This window comes from Lithobates pipiens, unplaced genomic scaffold, assembly GCF_037356315.1.
Source record: "Lithobates pipiens isolate NorthernLeopardFrog02 unplaced genomic scaffold, aLitPip1_a1.2 Scaffold_18, whole genome shotgun sequence".
Taxonomy (NCBI): Eukaryota; Metazoa; Chordata; class Amphibia; order Anura; family Ranidae; genus Lithobates; species Lithobates pipiens.
The window spans coordinates 123,424,942-123,446,528 of NW_027507758.1; the positions used below are offsets into that span (position 1 = coordinate 123,424,942).

At 41.6% G+C, this 21,587-nt stretch overlaps 1 protein-coding gene across 1 annotated transcript in view; it reads left to right on the forward strand.

Annotated features, from left to right (window-relative positions):
* The window catches only part of PAPOLG (poly(A) polymerase gamma), a 68,565-nt gene that overhangs the window by 23,009 nt on the left and 23,969 nt on the right, over positions 1-21,587 (forward strand). The window contains exons 7-13 of the mRNA XM_077486059.1: positions 8,369-8,480; positions 10,220-10,309; positions 11,849-11,987; positions 12,069-12,141; positions 15,056-15,176; positions 15,317-15,401; positions 16,909-16,962. Coding sequence (XP_077342185.1) covers positions 8,369-8,480; positions 10,220-10,309; positions 11,849-11,987; positions 12,069-12,141; positions 15,056-15,176; positions 15,317-15,401; positions 16,909-16,962 — 674 coding nt within the window. The remainder of the gene's footprint in view (positions 1-8,368; positions 8,481-10,219; positions 10,310-11,848; positions 11,988-12,068; positions 12,142-15,055; positions 15,177-15,316; positions 15,402-16,908; positions 16,963-21,587) is intronic.

Below are 21,587 nucleotides of genomic sequence, written 5' to 3' on the forward strand. Positions count from 1 at the left end.
GGTTGTGGGTGATCGTGCATTATGAGGGTTGGCCCAGAAAACTGGCAACCAGGAAGGGTATTGTGCAGTAATCCCTCAGTATTTACCGTGATCAGGGATTGGGCCTATTCTGGTTAACAAGCTTGCCTGTGCAAAGTAAGGATGGCAAAAATTGGGGTTGGGGCACATTTTAAGGGTTAAAAGCGTATGTTGACCACACCCAAAAAAATGTCTCCTGATCCTTTAAATCATGTTAAGACAGTGCTTGTGCTGTATCTTTTGGACCCCCGTAACGCCAAAAAAACCTGGCTGATCCTGACAGTTTCTCTGTAAACTGACCGCGTTAATCGTGGCTGCTGAGCCCCGACACCGTGGTCGGTTTACGTGCCTCTGTCATCCGCAGCCCTGGTGGCTCTCCTCTGCTCCTGTCTTCCCCGTCTGACGGCTCCTGTGTCAGGGCCTGCCATACTCCCTCCTGCCGCTGTAATATGTCTTACTTTATATAATTTGCTGTCTTCTAGGGATATGTTCCCGTGTGTTTGTTGTATTTTAACAAAACAAAAAAAAGAAAAAACCCCGCCTATACTATATTTGTGAGCGCTGATCAGCGGCCACGTGACGCGCTGGCTCTCTCCTCTCCTCTAGGCTGACGTCGGCAGGAGAATCTCTGGACTTCTGACTGTATTTGTCAGACGGGGGAAGAGGAGAGATGCGGCACATCTCGTCAGCGCTCACAAATGATGTACATATGGCACTTTTTATTTTATACAGCGTGCACACACACAGGAGGAAATTATCCTTGAAAGACGAAGCAGATTATATGAAGTAAACAAACCCTTTAAACTAACCCATTTTATCAAAGGATTCTAGATTGCTGTATTGATGTGTGATGTATCTATAGAGGAATCACCCATGATCAACTAAAGAAATGTATTCACTAGTTACCAAACACTCCTGTGCCTGCTGACGCCGAGTGTCATTCATTCACAATATTGATAAATATGATTTTCACAATATAAAATACAGAATTTTGTTGGCATAAACTGGCAGCTGCCTCTATACTATATGCGTGTAACTTTTTAAGGAGACACGGGTGGCAAAACCGGACGATGCTTTTAACGCTCCCCTAAACTATCTAAAATAAGATTTATTAAAAAATGAAGTGAAGCTCACTTAGCAGTCTCTTCTGGGATATGGTGATGCTGAATACCCCAGCCTGCACCTCCTGATCTCACACGTGCGCCATATAGGGAAAGGAATCTTCTAACTAAAGCGATGCTAGCCCTCGGCGTTTGCCCACTGACTCCTGGGAATGGATGACGCACATCTCCCAGGAGCACAGGCGCTGAGGGAAATGAGCTAAATCGCTGTGGACTGGAAATGGCAGAATAGAAGGAACCATATAGCAACAGCAGTTGGTGAGTAAAAAAAGTTGCTGAGGGAGAATGCTGAGTATTTTTGTAAAGTTCATTTTATGGGTGGATCTCAGCTTTAACCTTAGGGCACGGTTAATTTAGGTGGTGTTCAAAGTATACTAAAGAATTTGTTCTTTTCTTTGGACCAACCACTGTTCTGCAAGGAGCCAGTCATACAGCTAAATTACCGGTCTAAGCCCTTGTACACACGGTCGGACATTCCGACGGAAAATGTCCGATCGGACCGTGTTGTCGGCTAAACCGACTGTGCGTGGGCTCTATCGGACTGTTTCTGTCGGTATTTCCGACAGAAAAAGTTTAGAGCTGCGCTATAAAACCTTCCGACAACATGATCCAATCGGACTTTGCCCGATTGTGTGTAGAGAATTCCGATCGGACAAAGTGCCACGCATGCTCAGATCAAATTCCTAGACCAAAGCTATTGGCTACTAGCCTGAACGTAGTCCCGTCATGACGAAATAACATTGTCACATTACGTACGAACAACTTTGTCTGACCGTGTGTATGCAATGCAAGTTTCGGACATTCCGACTGTGTGTACAAGAGCTTGGAAGCCTTGAATGGAAGCGGCCATCCTCTCAGGCTCGGTTCACACTGGGGCGGCTTCAGAGTTGCCCGACTCTGCAGAAGCCCTGTACAGTGTGACTTTAGCAAGGCTTGCAAATGACTTCTGTAATAGAAGTCTATACATGTGGTTCTGAAGCTGCGCCCAAATGGTACAGGAACCTTTTTTCTAAGTCAGAGCGACTTGAGTCACTCTGATTTTTAGAATGGTTCCATTGCACTGAATGGAGCACGACTTGTCAGGCGATTAAGTCGTCTGACAGTTTGCCCCAGTGTGATCCGAGCCTTACAGGCTATACTTAGACTATGGCCTGGAACTTTCTTACTCGTACATCACTGAACACGGAGCCATAGTAATTACTGTGTGGGTTATAGGCCACCTTCAGGTGATGGACACTGGCACACCCTAAACAGGAAGTTGCCTTCCAATGTAACCCCTCCCACTACTGGGAGTACCTCCCAGTTTTTTGTTTTTTTTTTTTGTTTTGTTTTTTTGCCAGTATCTAAAGTGTTGGTCACGAGTAAAGCTGTGCTGAGCAGATTGGGTCTGGTTTTTACCACAGAAAACCCTACGGCAGGGAAAGTGGAGGTTTCTAAGGGATTTTTTACATTTTCTTTTGAAATGTCTCCTTTAAAAAAAGTAAATATCATGCCTAAGAGTCCCCACTGGGGGGATTTTCTTCCACGAAACACCCCCCACCTGGACAAAGCTCTCCCTCCATAGGGGGAAGCCAAAGGCGATCAATGCCGCTCCGTGTTTTTTTTTTTTTTTTTTTTTCCACCGCCCCTGCACAGCGGCTTGTTACAGGTCTCCTCCTCACTATCCAACACGCCGATCCTGTCGGATGCCTGCGGGGGAATACACACTGTTGAAAGGGGGGGGGGGGGGGACTGTGATGGAAGGGACGGGCAAAGCACGGCGTTGGCGTCTTCCCATGTCCAGCACGGGAGTATATTTAAAAACTCTGCATCGGGCTAAAGTCAGAAGGGAGATTTGAAACACCCCCAAAGGGGGCTAAAACATTTTTTGCAGTGAAACAGCTGTTTGGGGATTTGGGAATACAGCCAAAGAAATTTTAGTGGAAGAAGTACCCCTTTTGCAATTTATGAAAAGGAGTAAAAGTGTTTCGTTTTAACAAGCTCCTTCTCTTGTGCCAGGGGCATTAGCCTCCAGGCAGTCATGACGGCCTCCACCGTCAAGTTCAAAAGATCCTATGGGTCAACCCCAGGGACAAAAGTCTTGGGGGAGGAAACCTACAAAATACTAAAGCCTCGTTATGAGGAGGCGCCCCTACTCGCTCGAGTAGGGGGAATACTTCTGCAGTTCTCAAGGGTCTGGTAGGAAGAGTGTCGAGACAGATGGTGGACTTCAATAGCTCCAGGGTACAAACTGGAGTTCCAGGAGTTCTCCTCTTTCTCAGATCAAACGTTTCCCAAGGATCCAGAGAAAAAGTCTGTCTTTCAAGCATTGGACCATCTTTTGGCAAAAAGTGATCATGGTGGTCCCCATGTAAGAGCAGAGGTTGGGGTTTGGTTCACCAAAACCAACTGGACATTCTGGATCTCAAAAATCGAATTCAATTCCTGAATATCTGGGGTTTTTTTATTTATTTTTTTCCCGCATGGAGTCACTCCAATCAGTTATCTCCATCCTACAAAGAGGAAAACTTCTGGGGTCAATTGTAGAGGTCGACCGATATATCGGCCGATATTTGCCGTTTTTTAAATAATCGGCATCGGCCGATTTGTGCTGATAAAAAGCCGATTTAGAACTACAGCGGGACTTTGAAATGACTTCTGTATAGAATGGTCTAAGTTGACTGAATCGTCATAGCAACCCTTTCCTCCACTCTGGGCAGGCTGCCAAGAAAAGAACAGAAAGATACAATGTTTACACTTGAATGAATTAAGTCATCTCTGTGTGTAGAAGTTCTCAGTTTAACCATTTAAAGACTAAATCTTTTCTGACACTTGTTGCTTACAAGTAAAAAATCCTGTATTTTCTGCCAGAAAATCACTTAGACCCCCGAAAAGGATATATATTTTTTTAGCAGAGATCCTAGGGAATAAAATAGCGGTTGTTGCAATATTTTATGTCACACGGCATTTGCACAGAGGTCTTTCAAATGCATTTTTTTGGGGAAAAAAAATACACCATTTAAAAAATAAAAACAGTAAAGTTAGCCCATTTTTTTTTTTTTTGACTACCTGTTTTTATTATATATATATATATATATATATATATATATATATATAATTTTTTTTTTTTTTTTTTTATCTAAATCATACATACAAGTAAACTGATTGGAGGTTTGTTTTGTTTAATAAATGTTTAAGTGTAAGAAATTTTCTGTATCACGTATGAAGGCCGCTTTCACACTGGAGCGGACAGGCGTTGATGGTAAAACGCAAGTTTTAGCGGCTCTTTACCATCATTTTAGCGGTGCTATTTGGCTGCTAGTGGGGCACATATAACCCAGCTAGCGGCCAAGGAAGAGGTTAAATGCGCCCATGAAGCACCGCTGCCAAATCGCATTGCATGCGCTTCGGCAGTGGTGCCCATTCATATCAATGGGCAGGAGTGGTGGAGGAGCGGTATACACCACTCCAAACGTGCTGCTTGCAGGACTTTTTTTTAAGATCCTGCCAGCGCATCGCCTCAGTGTGAAAGCACTCTGTCTTTCACACAGACTGCAGGGGAGCCATTTTACAGGCGCTATTTTTAGCCCAAAAGCGCCTTAAAACGCCCCAGTGGGAAAGGTGTGTTAGATCAAGGGGGATTAAAAATAAATAAATAAAATAAAATCGGCCTAACATATCGGCCCAAAAAAATCGGCATCATATATCGGCTATCGGCCGCCATGATTTCTAAATATCGGCATCGGCCAGAGAAAAACCCATATCGGTCGACCTCTAGTCAATTGACATCAAAGATGTATACCTCCCATGTGCCTATTTCCCCCGCTCACCAGTAATATCTACTTTTTTCAAGGTAGAAAATCTTCATTTTCAATGTGTAGCTCTGCTTTTCAGTCTAGCTACTGCACCTTGAGTGTTTACAAAGGTTCTGGCCCCTCCTCTAGCCACATTAAGGGCCCAAAGTATAACGATTATAGTTTACCTAGACGATCTGCTCTTGATAGACCAGTCAGTAGCCCGCTTAGACCAAAGTATGGTCACCACATTCAACTACCTGGATTACCTAGGTTGAGAATCCAACCTAGGTAAATCTTCCTTAAAACCATGAAGGCTAAAATGCTTGGGTTTGATCATAGATACACCCAGAAAGGGGTATTCTTGCCCCAGGCAAAGATCAGCGCCATAAAGGAAGTGATTTAGGTGGTCGACGCACGATGATTTCTTCTATTCAGCTTTGCATGAGGTTGTTGGAAAGATGGTGGCTTCATCTGTGGCCATTCCTTATGCTCAGTTTCATTCGAGACTGTTGCAAAACAGTATATCGGCTTGGAAACAAAGGGTTCAAGCTCTAGATTTCCCAATGTGTCTGACTCCAAAAGTGCGCCGGAGCCTCAGTTTATGGTTAACCACTTCCCACCCGGCCAATGCACATATACGGCCGGGTGGGAGCCATCTACTCCTGATAGGACGTTCAGGAACGTCCATCAGGAGGAGCGGGATCGCGCGCCCGCGCAGCGGCGCGATCCCGATGCGCCCCTGTCACCCGGACACGGCGCATCTCAGATCGGCAGGAGGGCTCTGTGATTGGCCCTCCTGATCACATGACGGCCGTGTCCAATCACGCCCGTCATGTGATGTAAACAAACAGCCGGTTGCTAGGCAATCGGCTCCTCCTCTCCTCACACAGAAGTCATCGCTGAGGAGAGGAGAGCAGATCGCTGCAGCCGGCTGATGATCAGCGAGTATGAGCTTTTTTTTTTTTTTTTTTTTTTATAGCTTTTTACTCACTGATCACTAGTGTACACACAAATCACCACACAGTAAACACAATGTCCCCACACATGTCCCCAAAACATACATGTCCCTAATAATAAAAATATGTCCCACTAAAATCACATGTCCCAATGATTATCTGCACACATATGTACATGATCATTTGCGTACATATGTCCGTGATCACACAAACCAATTATTATACACTTAACGGAATTTTTTTTACCAAAAACATGTAACAGAATACATTTTGGCTTAAATTTATGACAAAATTTGATTTTATTGGATTTCTTTTAAAATAGAAAATATTGTGGTTTTTTTTTTTTTTTTTTTTTTTTTTTCCCCAAATTTCCGATTTTTTGTTTTTGCGCTTGTATCGCAAAAAATAAAAAACGGAGTCGTGAATAAATACCACCAAAATAAAGCTCTATTTGTGCGAACAAAATTATAAAAATTTCATTTGGGTACAGTGTAGCATGACTGCGCAATTGTCACTGAAAGCGCTAGAGCGCTGAAAGCTGAAAATTGGGCTGGGAAGGAAGGGGGCGAAAGTGCCCTGTATTGAAGTGGTTAATAACCAAAAATCTGCAAAGGGGAAAATCTTTTCTTCAATTACCTGGGAAGTGATAACAACATATACTAACCTTTTTTGGATTGGGGAGCAGTTCTGGAAGAGGCAGCGGTCCAAGAAAAGTGGCCCAGATCAGAAATGGCCTTGCCTATTAACATTCTAGAGATTCGGGCAGAGCACTTGGTCCTGAGGGCCTGAATGTTCAGTTTACAGAATTGTCCTGCCAGGATCCAATCCGAGCATCCAAAGGAATGGCTTATGTCAATCGCCAAGGGGGCACAAGAAGTTGTGCGGCCCAGAAAGGTGAATCGTATCCTATCGGCTGCCTTCATTCTGGTAATAGAAAATTGGCAGGCAGACTACTTGAGTTGCCAGCAGTGGTTCCCGAGAGAATGGTTCCTTCACCCCAATATCTTCCTGTCAAAGATGGGGGGGGGACCCCAGACGTAGATCTGTTTGCGTCCAGGTTCAACAAAGAAATAAACAACTCTGTGTCAAAGGATCCGCTAGCATGCGGATGCATTCCCTCCTATTCTGCCTGCGTCCATGACTTCTTTGCAGGATCAAGCAGGAAGGGAAGTTGGTAATTCTTGTGGCCCAGGAGATCTTGGTATGCAGAGATCATAAGGATGGCGGTAGGGTCTGGACCCTACCACCACGTCCAGACCTTCTCTCGCAAGGTCTACTATTACATCCTACCTTACAAACACAAAATTTAATGGTTTGGCTATTGAGTCCCACATTCTGAAGAAACATGGGCTGTCAAGTTCAGTGGTATCTACCTTGGTTAATGCAAGGAAAGCTGGCCTCCAGAACCACATATTGGAGTCCGGAAGGCATATGTCTCCTGGGTTAAATCCAGGTGTTGGAACCCCAGGAGGCAGGTCATGTGTAGAATCCTTGACTTTCTGAAGATGGGGTTAGAAATGAAGCTGGCCTTGATTACTTTCAAAGGCCAGGTGTTGGCCTTATTGGTATTGTTTCAACGACCACCAGGATGTTCTACCTTCACCTCGAAAAACTGATGTTTTGTTTGTTGCCTGAAGGTCCTAAAAGAGGACAGGCAGCATCGAAATCTACTATTTCTAGATGAATTCAGCAAGTAACTGTTCAGGCTTATGGATTAAAGAGTGATTCCACCCTCTCAAATCAAAAGCGCATTCCACTAGGACTGTTGGTGCCTCGTGGGGGTGCATCACCAAGCTTCCATGATTCAAATCTGCAAAGCCTCAACTTGGTCTTCAGTCCATACATTTACCAGATTTTATCAGATGAATGTAAAAAGGCATGAGGATATCGCCTTGTGCGTCGTGTGCTGCAGGCAGCAGTATAACTCCTCTAGTCTCATGTTGCCCTAATTCTGTTGTCTCTCCTCAGTTGGCATTGCTCTGGGACATTACTATGGCTCTGTGTCCCGTGATGTACAATAAGAAAATGGGATTTTTATAACAGCTTACCTGTAACTTCCTTTTGTTTTGAAGTACATCACGGGGCACAGAGGTGCCTCCCCTTTTTCTGGTATACACTTGTATTGCTTTGCACCTTAGACACTGGCAAAAACTGAGGTACTCCCAGTAGAGGGAGGGGTTATATAGGGAGGCAACTTCCTGTTTAAGGTGTGCCAGTGTCAATCACCTGAAGGTGGCCTATAATCCACATAGTAATTACTATGGCTCTGTGCCCTGTGATGTACTTCAAAGAAAAGGATTTTACAGGTAAGCTGTTATAAAAATCCTATTTTTACGCAATGTGCGAGTCAGTCTGATACTGGCATAATAATGTTCATTATGAATTCGCTGTAAAGCATCTTGCCAAATGTACATGGGTTCTTTATTGTTTTTATTTTTATTTTGCTGTTACGTTAGATTTTGTGACTGTAAATATATATATTTTCTTTCCTCTTTAGATTGATTTAGTTTTTGCTAGGCTTCCCTTGCAATGTATTCCTGATAATATGGACTTGCGTGATGATTCACATTTGAAAAACGTAGATATAAGATGCATAAGGAGTTTGAATGGTAAGTGGGCAAAATTTTTGTAGGAGCTTTGTCATTGATTGTTGCTTTGTATTAGTAGAGGGTAACCCCCTAAAGCATCCATCGCATAAGGGCTGGTAAGTTGCAATGCGTACTTCTTCTTTTTTTTTTTTCTTCCTGGGTCAAACAAACTTCCTGAAAATAGAGATTGAGGGTTTACATACATTTCTATGTGACAAATGTTTGTTAATCTGTACAGACTGTGATATTGTGCATTTCATTAAAATACAATATAGTTCTGAAGCACTTTGTATAAATAAAAATAAATGTTTGACCTTGCATATATAGAACAGTCACAGGTGTTGATTTACTAAAACTGGAGGGTACAGCTGTGAATGGTAACTGGCATTTATTTTTATTTTTTTTGTGCTCAGTTAAATTTATTTATAAAGCAGTCCCAAATATTAAGCTGTGTAGTCGTAGTTTTGTTTTTGACGATGTAGACCACAGGTGTCAAACCGGCGGCCCTCCAGCTGTTGCAGAACGTAAGTCCCATAAGGCATTGTAAGGTATGATGGGACTTGGTTCTGCAAAAAACTGGAGGGCCGCCAGTTTGACACCACTGATGCAGACGGTACTTAAAACCACAGTCGCTAGGATCTCCACCAGGTCAAGATTGGTGAAGTACATACTAGTGAATTGGGGCACAGTTGAACTTAATTTGGCGTAGAAACTGTAACAAATGGCCAAAATGTCTCAAATGGTGACCTTTCACTTTCTGGCACAGTGGTTGCTCATGAAAAATTATGAAAATAAGCATGATAAATGGGTTACTGCCAGTCTGCCCAGGTTTTCTGTGCCAGACTTCTGGCACAGATGCACTGATAACCCCCTAAAATTTATAGTCTAGAAAAATTATCTAAGCTCTATAAGCAGGGCCCTCATGTCCTTTCTGTATTGTAATTTCTGTCCCCCCTCTGCATTGTAAAGCAGTGCACAAAATGTTAGTGCTATATAAATCCTATATAATAAAAATTTTATACAGGATTTATATAGCGCCAACCGTTTGGGCAGCACTTTACAATACGAGGGCAGACAGTAAAATTTCCATACAGGAGGAATCGGAGAACCCTGCTTGGCGCTTACAATCGATGGCCTCCCATTTAGAAAAAAGTGATGCAGTTTATGTAATCATAAGTGTATGTGCTCTTTACGGTTTTCTCTTGAGCCCTCTGCAAAGTCCCACAAATACCTTCTGATCCTTCCAGTGATCCTGCACTATTTTTGAATTCAGAGCAGAGTTGCCACAATAAAAGTAGGCTGTGCCCACTTGTAATACAGTGGGACAAGAAAATGTTGCAGGGTATATGGCTATTGGCATGGTCCCTGTTTCACAAGCCTGTAGCTTGTTAATTGGCACCTGGCCACACCTACTTCTGCCCATTGCTTTCTGAATTGGCAGCAGTGCCTGGAGCTAAAACCCTTCCACTGATCTGCAGTGCGTGGGAGGGGGGGTGGTGTGTGACACAAATGAAGGAGCAATTTGCTCAGTCAGGGAAGTGTGTTTTAAGTTTATGAAGCCTGTACAATATTGCATTTAGACTGCCATATATGAGCCTTTAGTTTTACTTTAACATTGATATATCAGCATTTTGCATTAATAATTTGAGGCTTTGGACATTCCACATGTGATACTATAAGAAAATGCCTCTCATTTTTAAGGGGTGTGTGTGAATGTCATTCAGCTTGAATGGGTTGTTTATTTATTTATTTTTTCCCAGGTTGCAGAGTTACAGATGAAATTTTGCATTTAGTGCCAAACAGAAACAATTTCAGAATAACCCTGAGAGCTATCAAGTTGTGGGCAAAGAGTAAGTTTGGCTTTTTTAAGTTGGTGGTTGAGTATAATCCTATATGTATCTAGCTACCAAATTGTGCATGATGTGAGATGATTGAGTATTATGAAATCGCCTGTGAATGATCTCATCTCAGATCATTAGCGGTTTATGAAATTGAGATGATTAGCGAAGAACATGTTCTCTGCTGATCATCTCGGCACACAGAGAATCTGTCCTTGACAATAACAGCCAGTTTATGAAGAATAAATATTGGTGTTTGTGCTGTGAAATAACTAAGTGAATAAAGTGCAATGAAGGGCTATAGACAGGAACAAATTGCTGGGTGCTAAAATGCCAAATACGGCAGTAGGGTGAGGCTTGTGTACACACACAGGTGTCATCACTGAGGACTGACCAGACACCATCTTTTTTTCACGGTGGAGTGAGTGATCCATTACTTTTGAATTACCATATTGGCGTATAACACTTTATTTTTTTCCCCTTAAAATCTGGATAATCGTGGGTGAATGTTGTATGCCGATCCCCCGCCGATTGGCAACTTTCGGCTATTTTCGTTCCGCTCTCGGAAAGCCACCGAGCGCCACCGTGATACACAGGACATCCGCTCTGTATCTCGACGGCACCATTTTTTAAATGGCAAGCTGGCAAAGACACTGAAAAGGCTGCAAATGACACTTGCAATGCTGCATTAATGGGCATTTAAATGCAAGTGTTTTTTTTTTTTTTTTTTTTTTTTTTATTTATTTAGTTTTTTTGGGGGGGGGGGGGGGGGGGGATTTCATTTATACATTCAAGACACTTTGTTCAGAAACTCACATTGGACTTTGACGTTTTTTATTTTACATTTTTATTCACAATTTGTATATTCTATTGATTTTTATGATTTAAGATTTCACTAATGATTATGGCTGTTCATTGCTTATAGGAATCATTTTTATCTTCACTTGGTATTTTAGCACCCAGCAATTTGTTACTGTCTATACCCTCTCATTGCACTAGCACTTTATTCACTTAGTAATTTCACAGTGCAAACACCAATATTCATTCTTTTTACCTCCTCTATCTGTTAAGGATCAGCTAACCAGGTGTTTGCTGTAGTGTAGTAGTCTAGCTTTGTTGTGTGTTTTTATTTTTGACAGCATGGGAGTTATAAATTTATAACCCTCAGCCAGGTTATGAAGGTGCGATCTCGGCACCTATTGACCACCTCCTTAATCAGACCCCCCCCCCCCCCCCCCCCAAGGCTGACAAATGGTGCATACACTACTTTTCATTTGAGGTGTTAAGAATATATTGACACCTGCAGCAGATTGCACACCCAGTGAGTTTTGAATGCTGCATGGGAAATGCATTGTGTTGTGAACCAGCTCTAAATGGAAAATGCTATACCACACTGTACGATTCAAAGCATTAGCGATGGCCCAAAGGTAGCAATTGCATCTAATGACAATTAGATGTCACTGCTTTTCTTCATAGGGCTAAACCCCCCCCCCCCTTTTTTTTTTTTTTTTGACAATGGAGTTTGAAAGTGATCTTTCTTTTTGTTTTAAGAGCGTGGCATTTATTCAAACATATTGGGATTTCTTGGTGGTGTTTCATGGGCAATGTTGGTAGCGAGGACTTGCCAGTTGTACCCAAATGCTGCAGCATCCACTCTTGTCCACAAGTTTTTTCTTGTCTTTTCTAAATGGTGAGTGTTAAATTAAGTACTCAGAATATTTTCACTGAAGCCACAAATATTCTCTAATGACGCATTTCCATATCCCTACAGGGAATGGCCTAATCCAGTGTTACTGAAGCATCCAGAAGAAAGCCATTTGAATTTACCAGTTTGGGATCCAAGAGTATGTAATATTTAATATCCACTATTCCAGCTGTTGACAAGCCTAAGACAAAAAATAAATTTGATTAATAGACCGTTTTTTTCTAATGACCAGATTTGTGTACACTGTTTTTTGAGTTTAATATTTATTGAAGAGTCTGGTTTTAGAACTGGAATTGAATTCTGCGCTGTTGATATCTGGCCCTAATCTGCTGTCAACTCCAGTTAGCCTTTAATTGTATGTTGAGTGTCAAAGTGGCTCTAAAATCTTAAAGGGGTTGTAAACCCTTTGTGTTTTTATTTTTTTTTGGCTAATGCTTGCCTCCACTGTGCAGTTAGTTTTGCAGAGTGGCCCCGATCTGCTTCTTCTGGGGTCCCTCGGCAGCGCTGGTGGTTCCTCTCCACATTGAGTGTCCAAGTTGGAGAAGGCTCTCCTAATGAGGACACCCATGCAGGCGCAGTCCTGAATCTGTGTCCATTCACACAGAATGCAGGAATCATCGCCATGTCATTGGTTTGATTGACAGCAGTGGGAGCCATTGGTGTGCTCGTTCCCGGCCAGAGGATGACCACGTTCTGGTAAGTAAAATGGGGGGGGGGGGGGGTGGCACTGCACAGCACTACGGAAGGTTTTTCACCTTCATGCATAAAGGTGAAAAACCATCAGGGTTTACAACCCCTTTAAGGTTTTCTTTACCTTAATGCCCTCTCTGCATTAAGGTAAAAAATTGCGTGATCAGCTCCCCCGAGTCGCCTTCCCACCCCCTCCCTTCCTCAAATACTTACCTGGATCCTCTTCAATTCAGTGCTGTGTCCGTTTGCAGCAGCACTGCTCTGTTCCTATTTGTAGGACACAGAGGCAATGAGAGCCATAGGCTCCTGCTGTTAATCAAGTCCTTTTGAGGAGGGAGCAGGAGACCGAGCCAAGCCACCCTGTGTATGTCTATGGAGCAAGCGACATGCTGTTGTGGCTCTCGGAGAAAAGGAGGATTGGAGAGTACTGGCCGTGGAGGATCCCAGGAAAACAAGATGGAGGCTGCTCTGTGTAGTACCTTTTTTGCATGTTAATTTTAATAAAAATATTAAAAAATCGGGCTTCACAACAGCTTTAAGCTGGCAGAAACACCTTTAGCATATCTGTCTGAGGCCATGTTATGCCCTCAGGTCTGTGACTCGGTAATATTGAAGCCAGGCTGCTAGTATTTTCAGGAGGCCAGCAATGGTCGTATTTTTCCTATTAAAGCGAGGCACACGTGTTCCAATCTGTACAATATTTTGGATATGCCAACGTCCGTATAAGCCAAGTTCCTAATTTGATACAAATAAAGCATTGCTAAGGCAGGCCCTCACACTATACAGCTGTTGGAATAATCCAATAAAGCAGTAGTAAAGTCCAGTTCTTAACCACTTCCCACCCGGCCAATGCACATATACGGCCGGGTGGAAGCCGTCTACTTCTGATAGGACGTTCAGGAACGTCCTTCAGAAGGAGGGGGATTGCCCGCGCAGCGGCGCGATCCCGATGTGCTCGTGTCACCCGGACACGGCGCATCTCGGATCGGCAGGAGGGCTCTGTGATTGGCCCTCCTGATCACATGACGGCCATGTCCAATCACAGCCGTCATGTGATTTAAACAGCCGGTTGCTAGGCAATCGGCTCCTCCTCTCCTCACACAGAAGTCATCGCTGAGGAGAGCAGATCGCTGCAGCCGGCTGGTGATCAGTGAGTATGAGCGGTTTTTACAGCTTTTTACTAACTGATCACCAGTCTAGTGTAAACCCAAATCACCACACAGTGTAAACACACCACACAGTATAAACACACATGTCACCAAATAAAAAAACACATGTCCCCCACATATGTCCCACTAAAATCACATGTTCCAATGATTATCTGCACACATGTCCGTGATCATTTGCGTACATATGTCCGTGATCACACAAACCAATTATTATACACTTAACGGAATTTTTTTACCAAAAACATGTAGCAGAATACATTTTGGCTTAAATTTATGACAAAATTTGATTTTATTGGATTTCTTTTAAAATAGAAAAAAGAAAATATTGTTTTTTTTTTCCAAATTTTCCGCTTATCGCAAAAAAATAAACCGGAGTCGTGAATAAATACTACCAAAATAAAGCTCTATTTGTGCGAACAAAATTATAAAAATTTAATTTGGGTACAGTGTAGCATGACCGTGCAATTGTCATTGAAAGTGCGAGAGCGATGAAAGCTGAAAATTGGGCTGGGAAGGAAGGGGGCGAAAGTGCCCTGTATTGTAGTGGTTAAAATAAAAAAAGCTGGTCTCCCTGCAGATTTAAGTCATAATGTACTAGTATGCATCAAATACTGTGCAAACTGAGCCCTCCAGTGGAGCACTGTCACGGCTTCCCTGGCATTTCCATTCAGCTTTCTTATCTATGGCCACTTGAGTGGTTGGGCTGCAGTGACTTCACATCCGTGCATGCACGCGGGAGTTACGTCGCTGCAGCACACAGAGCAGGCCGTAAATGTGATCTGAGCTGCGCTTTTATGGCTCTGATTACCCGCTGACGGACCTCTAGGGCAGTGATGGCGAACCTTGGCACCCCAGATGTTTTGGAACTACATATCCCATGATGCTCATGCACTCTGCAGTGTAGTGGAGCATCATGGGAAATGTAGTTCCAAAACATCTGGGGTGCCAAGGTTCGCCATCACTGCTCTAGGGTCTCTTCTGTTATAAATAAAAAAGCCTCCCTGTCAGCAGATTTTAAACACAAAAACTATCACTTTTAAGTGCTAATGTACTATAAACATTGCCAAAATTTTGAGTTCACAGCAGAAGGCTAAAATGTTCCATTTGAATCTCCCCATCTATGTAAGATTTCCCTAACAAAACGAATGTATTGTTTTAACGTGTGGGTTTGTGTTTTTTTCTTTTATATTTTAGGTAAACCCAGCTGACCGCTATCACCTTATGCCTATAATTACTCCTGCATATCCTCAGCAGAACTCTACATTTAACACCTCTACCTCAACGCGTGCTGTTATGATGGAGGAGTTCAGGCATGGTATGATTATAGAGAGAGATAAAATATGTTTGCGTGTATCACTTCAGATTGGATCAGTTACCTGATTTTGTATTTTATTGACCCTTGACTAAAATGACAAATGGTGAAAAGAAACAGATTATGGATTTTATCTTTTAAAGGTCTTGCTGTCACTTATGAAATCCTTCAAGGCAAAGCAGACTGGATGAAACTGTTTGAACCACCCAACTTTTTTCAAAAATACAAGTAAGTCATGCTGGTTATGACTAATTGAGAGATTTTTCCAGGTGCATCACCTACTGGTATGATGTAGAGAAGTCGTACAAAGCATCTTTCTGAATCTCTGACACCTGTTGGCAAAACCTTTCTTCAACTTTTAGACTAAGCAATTGAGTTGTCTTTAGTAACTGATTCGCGTTACTTTATTTTCCAGTTTAAGGCCCGGTTCACACTGTTCCATTCCAAATACATAGATTTGCATTTCATCTGAAACCATATTGTTTTCAATAAAAGCCGATAACATCAATGTGGTGTAATTCTGACGCAGGTACAAAAAAAGGATCCGGTGGGAGTTTGATCCAGAGTGGTGCAAATTCGGCTCCATAGACTTCAATTAACATCACATCCGCATTAGAATCAGACTTGACACACAATTAGCACTATGAATTTGCATCGCAATCACACTCAAATGAATGTAATTCACACCGCAGCAGTGTGAACCAAACCTTAAAGTGGAACTTCAGTCATTTTTTATTTTTCAACTTTCCATCTATTGAAGCCTCTGCCCTTACTTTGGATAGTAAAACTTTTTTTTTATTTATTTTTTTTTTTACACTAAATACCTTATACAGCCCACTTCCTGTTTCTTGTCTGGTAAAATGCCTAGGCTTATGACATCATGCACAGCTCTCACTCCCCTGAAAGTTTGCCAGGGAGGGCCAATGAGAGCTGGAGGTGTGTGTGTGTGTGTGTGTGTGTGTGTGTGTATACAGGAAGTTAACAAGGCAGCAGCTTCAGCTGCCCACAGTTAAAATGCAGCCAGACTCGGTGAAGGGAGATTTCTGCAGCATATTTGGCAGGTACAGAATCCCAGTATTTATAAAATATGCAAAGTGGTTGGTGGGAAGCTTCAGAATGGCAAAGATTATTATTATTATTATTATTATTATTATTATTTTTTTTTTTTTTATTACAAATTATGTGAGCAGACTGCAGTTCCTGTTCAATTTTAAATGGCTGCATCTTACAGCAGCTGCTAAGGGAAAGCTACAATACTGGTGTCTGCAGAGTCTTGCATTAATTCGTTCATTAAAGAACCCCTCTCAGAGTGATTTGTTGCTAGCTGTATTCCAATTCTTTATGTCCTATGTATCCCTGTCTGTTATGGTCCTGCAGCTGCTTTAGGGCCACTGTTCATGGCATCAGTTTGACATCAGTTTATGATGCTGCTTGGGATCCCACAGAGTTTGAATTGTGCAGTTGGCCTCCTCCTGACCTGCATCAAGTGGGTTTCTCATTTTTGTAGACCTGTATTCAAATGCAAAACCTGATGCTAACAGGAGCCCATCAACTGAGCCCCCTAATTCACAGAAACTTCTGCTTTAACTGGGTGCTGTTACTAGAGTTTATCTGGTTGGGGAATATTCAGCTATTCTAGAATGTTCCAGGGTCTTCTACACAAGTATGTAAATAAACCACTGTACATGGATATGAGTATTTATGTTTTTTTTTTTTTTTGTTTTTTCTTGCTTAGGCATTACATTGTTCTGATTGCCACCACAGCTTCAGAAGAGCACCATCTTGAATGGTATGTCATTTTTCATTTGTTTTGTTATTTCAATGATTATATTCTGGCCTCTGTAAACGCACATCCTTGCTTTATGTGAGTGTAGGCAGGCACTGAAGCGCTATATGTAAAGAAAGATTACCCTCGCGCCACAGTAATTATAGAAAAAAGGTAAGTACACAAAATTTATAAAAAAACAAAAAGGATTATGGTTGCAGCAAAGCACCGACAGGGGTTCAAACCCTCCCGAGTGAGTAAAAACCAAAAGTATAAAAGTGGTGTTGCGCTCCTTAATTAGCTATATCAATAAATATGTGAAGTACACAGTGTACAAAAAATTAAAAGTGAATATTCCTACAAATGCTTAACTATAAACACATAATTTAACATCCAAAAGGTGCATTAGATAAAGTGCATTTAGGTGCCAGGGTAGATATATAATGTATCCAAAGTGCACAGATTGCAGTGATAACAGGATCTACAGCGTGACTAAGAACACTCGATAATGTAATATCCAAAAGGTGCAACAAAGAAAAAAAAAAATATATATATATAGCAATAAAAATATAAAAAAATATAAAAAATATAATAAAAAATATTATATAAAGTATATTCCACAGTCCGTATTGAATCATGCACTGAAAGAAATCCACTCTGTGTGCAAATATCTGATAATCCCGTGAGTGAATCGTTATTCCATAGGTGATAGGGTGCAAGGTGTCCACACACTGGTAGCAATGGCTACCTTACCTTACTGCTGTAAGGTAACAGCATATATCCTTTTGAGCAGATGGTAGATGTAAACAACAATGGGTGCCCCCCTCTCTAGGTCCTCAGTCACAGGTAGCATATACATCAAACGAACGAGCAGGTAGTGTGTACTACGACACCTTCGGACTACAGCAAGATGGCCGAAGGTGTTTGCCATTCAAATGCAATTATAGTAGTTAGCGGGCTACAAGAAAATGGCCGCGATCTGTACCCGGTATTTAAGGGGCAGCTTCCTCCTATAGTTTATTCCCTGATGAAGTCACATGTCCAAGTGACGATACGCGTAGGATTGGACTAGGAGGATACCGGAAGTGACGGTCGTAGTACACACTACCTGCTCGTTCGTTTGATGCTGTCGCTTCGTGTAAAGTTTTTTTGCATTTATGGTTTATGCTAAAATGTGAGTACCCTGGACTGTGTCCTTTTTAAAAATAAAGTTCGGATTGTATTACATACTTCACTATTGGCACTTTCTCTTCTCCTATGGATGTATATGCTACCTGTGACTGAGGACCTAGAGAGGGGGGCACCCATTGTTGTTTACATCTACCATCTGCTCAAAAGGATATATGCTGTTACCTTACAGCAGTAAGGTAAGGTAGCCATTGCTACCAGTGTGTGGACACCTTGCACGCTATCACCTATGGAATAACGATTCACTCACGGGATTATCAGATATTTGCACACAGAGTGGATTTCTTTCAGTGCATGATTCAATACGGACTGTGGAATATACTTTATATAATATTTTTTATTATATTTTTTATATTTTTTTATATTTTTATTGCTATATATATATTTTTTTTTTTCTTTGTTGCACCTTTTGGATATTACATTATCGAGTGTTCTTAGTCACGCTGTAGATCCTGTTATCACTGCAATCTGTGCACTTTGGATACATTATATATCTACCCTGGCACCTAAATGCACTTTATCTAATGCACCTTTTTGGATGTTAAATTATGTGTTTATAGTTAAGCATTTGTAGGAATATTCACTTTTAATTTTTTGTACACTGTGTACTTCACATATTTATTGATATAGCTAATTAAGGAGCGCAACACCACTTTTATACTTTAGGCACTGAAGCGCTGTTTGCACTTACTGGAGCCTACAGATGGCTCGTTTTGTAGTATACAATGACCATTTACCTTGAAGGTACAAATCGGTAAATGTCAGAACCTTGGCCATGCTTATATTACTGCTTCCTTGTAGAGGACATTTCCCAATTGTACTGGTGATGGGATGTCAAGGAAATGCAATCTACAACAAGCACTAAACCATTCTCCTTCCCCTTTTTTGTGCGGGGGTTAGAACTTTTGTAAGGTTTTCGGAGCTTTATGTAACTCCACTGGGACAGCAAAACAGTGAGTGCTTAGTTAAAGCAGCAGTAGACATTTAAATGAAAAAATAAATAAATTGCTTGGCAATGGCATGATGTGCTAGTATGTGATTCTAGTGCATATGCCATTGCCTTGCAGTGGATTTTTAAATAAATACTTTACTTTTTAGAATGAAGTCCTCCAGCAGTGCGTTGTCACCACTGACAGGGCTTCCATCTTCACCTGGTCTTTCCGAGTTTGCGGGCTCCAGCAACTTGAATGGCTAAGCCACAATGACTACGCGAGTCACAGCCACAGCAAAGCGCTCTAAAGGAACAGTATGGGTATGCCATTCTTTCAGAGCGCACATATTGGTGATATTGCTGGCTGCCAAAAGAGGGAATATCTTTAAACAGTGTTTAGGTGATATTCATTTTATTATAGGCTTACCTGTAGGTAAAAATCACAAGGCAGACTTTAATGCTTTTAAGGGAATTCTCTTCAGCAGCAGTCTAAACCGGACAAAAAAAATGCAAGATTCAAGAAGGCCACCATTCAGTATGCCTGTCCACTTCCCTTGTACTTCAGAGCCCCCTGAAAATCCTGAACATATTGGTATGCAGAGGTTGCATAATCAACCCTACACAAGGGCTTAATGTGTAAATGAGTAATTGCCAATCTTTACCTCTCAAACCGGGCCCCTGGGGTGCATGCCTAGTCCTGTACAAATGGCAACTTCAGAAAGTTGCTGTTTGTTTAGCATCTTCAGGGCCCTACAGCAATGACTAGGAAGAAGAGCAGGCATTCTAAAAGGCAAGATGTGATACCAAAAAGTGTCCGATATGCAGCTGCCATTACGTGGTTATTTTCCCCTTTTTTAAATGACGTAAATTGAAAAATTCCTCCTTGTGCCCAAGGCATGATTTGAGTATGACGTGCTGCCAGGCATGACAGGATTATAGAAGACCTTTGTCAAATAAGGGCATGCTTGTGTTGAAGTGAAAGTACTCATGCCATATATTTCTTGTAAAAATCATAGGGTTCAGTAGGTTAGTATGTGGTATCAATTTGGATGTCATATCAGTGGAGTTTAATAAAGGAGCTGAATTGAGAATAACTGCCTCAATTTCTGCCCAGCAGTTTCCTGGGATGAACCAAAAAAAAGCTGTTAATTGTGTTTAGAAAATATAGATATAAACAAAAGTCCAAGTGATCCAAATGGTCAAATTCAATCAAAAAAAGGTGATGCAGTTCACAGCAAATGGTATCTAGTAAATTCCTCCCAAGTGACGTTGCCAACGTTTAGTCAAGATGTGCTCTTAACCACATGGTGGAGCCTCTAATTATGGAAGGTTAGCTAATAATTTTGCTTAGGATATATCTGCTACTATGGTGTCCAAAGGAGTATAATGCATGCAGTCCACGTGTCTTCAGCCATTCCTCCTGCACTAGAAATGCACCATCATGGCAGCCCAGTAGTACCCAAAAATTTTATAAAACAAAAAGACCTCCGATAGTGTAAAACCTTTGAGGTATTTGCACATCCAACAACCAAGGACATTCAAGTGCAAAAAATTAAAAAGCTGAAGCAAACATGAGGTTAAAGTTCACAAAGCTAAAAAAAATTGCAGTGAAGTAGGTAGTGTTTCCTAGCTCAACCGGGTTCGTCATGATAGGACTTCTTCCCGGGCATAGGAAACACTTCCTGTCACCGCAATAAATACAAAGCTATCCGACCCAAGCCTCGTTTTTCACACGCAGGCTTATACAATAGAAGCCAAGACTCGTTTTGAGTCCGACAATTTCCGTGGTTTGTTCAAAAAACATTGATCCAAGCCTCAACATCACATTAAGGTGTGATATCTCATCATAGAAGGGAAGTTCCCGCTCCCATCTAAAGCAGCAAGAAGGAAAACGTTTTAAATGGTCAGACTCTCCCACTTTCAAGAGGGTAAAAATGGCCATAGTGTTCCCCCGAAGTGAGAAATAACCGAAGGGACACTGCATAAAACTAAAATTAAAGTATATATTTAAAATACAAAAAATCTGAGAAAAACAAGGCATGGTCATTGATGCAATTATTCTAATCTTGCACAATCTAAATTTTCCACAGAAAGATGACTAAAGGTTTTAAATTAATTCTGGCAAACAGGATAAAACTCATGAGTTGTTCACAAAACGATTAACGTCCCAGTCCACATTCAAGCTGTGTGGTATGTAACTTTTTTTAAATATAGATCCATTTTGTTTTCATCCTGGCGAGCGTTCGCCTTGAGACTACCACATTTTTTTTTATTTTTATATTTTATTTTTTACTTTTTTATTTAACCTTTTTAGGTTTACTGCAGCTTTTTAATTTTTATGCACTCCAATGTCCTTGGTTGTTGGCTGTGCAAATACCTCAAAGGTTTTACACTATCGGAGGTCATTCATTCCTAGTGCGGGAGGAATGGCTGGAGTGACGTGGACTGCCTACATTATATTCCTTTTGGATATCATAGTAGCAGATATATCCTAAGCGAAATTGCCCTTCCATAATTAGAGGGTCCACCA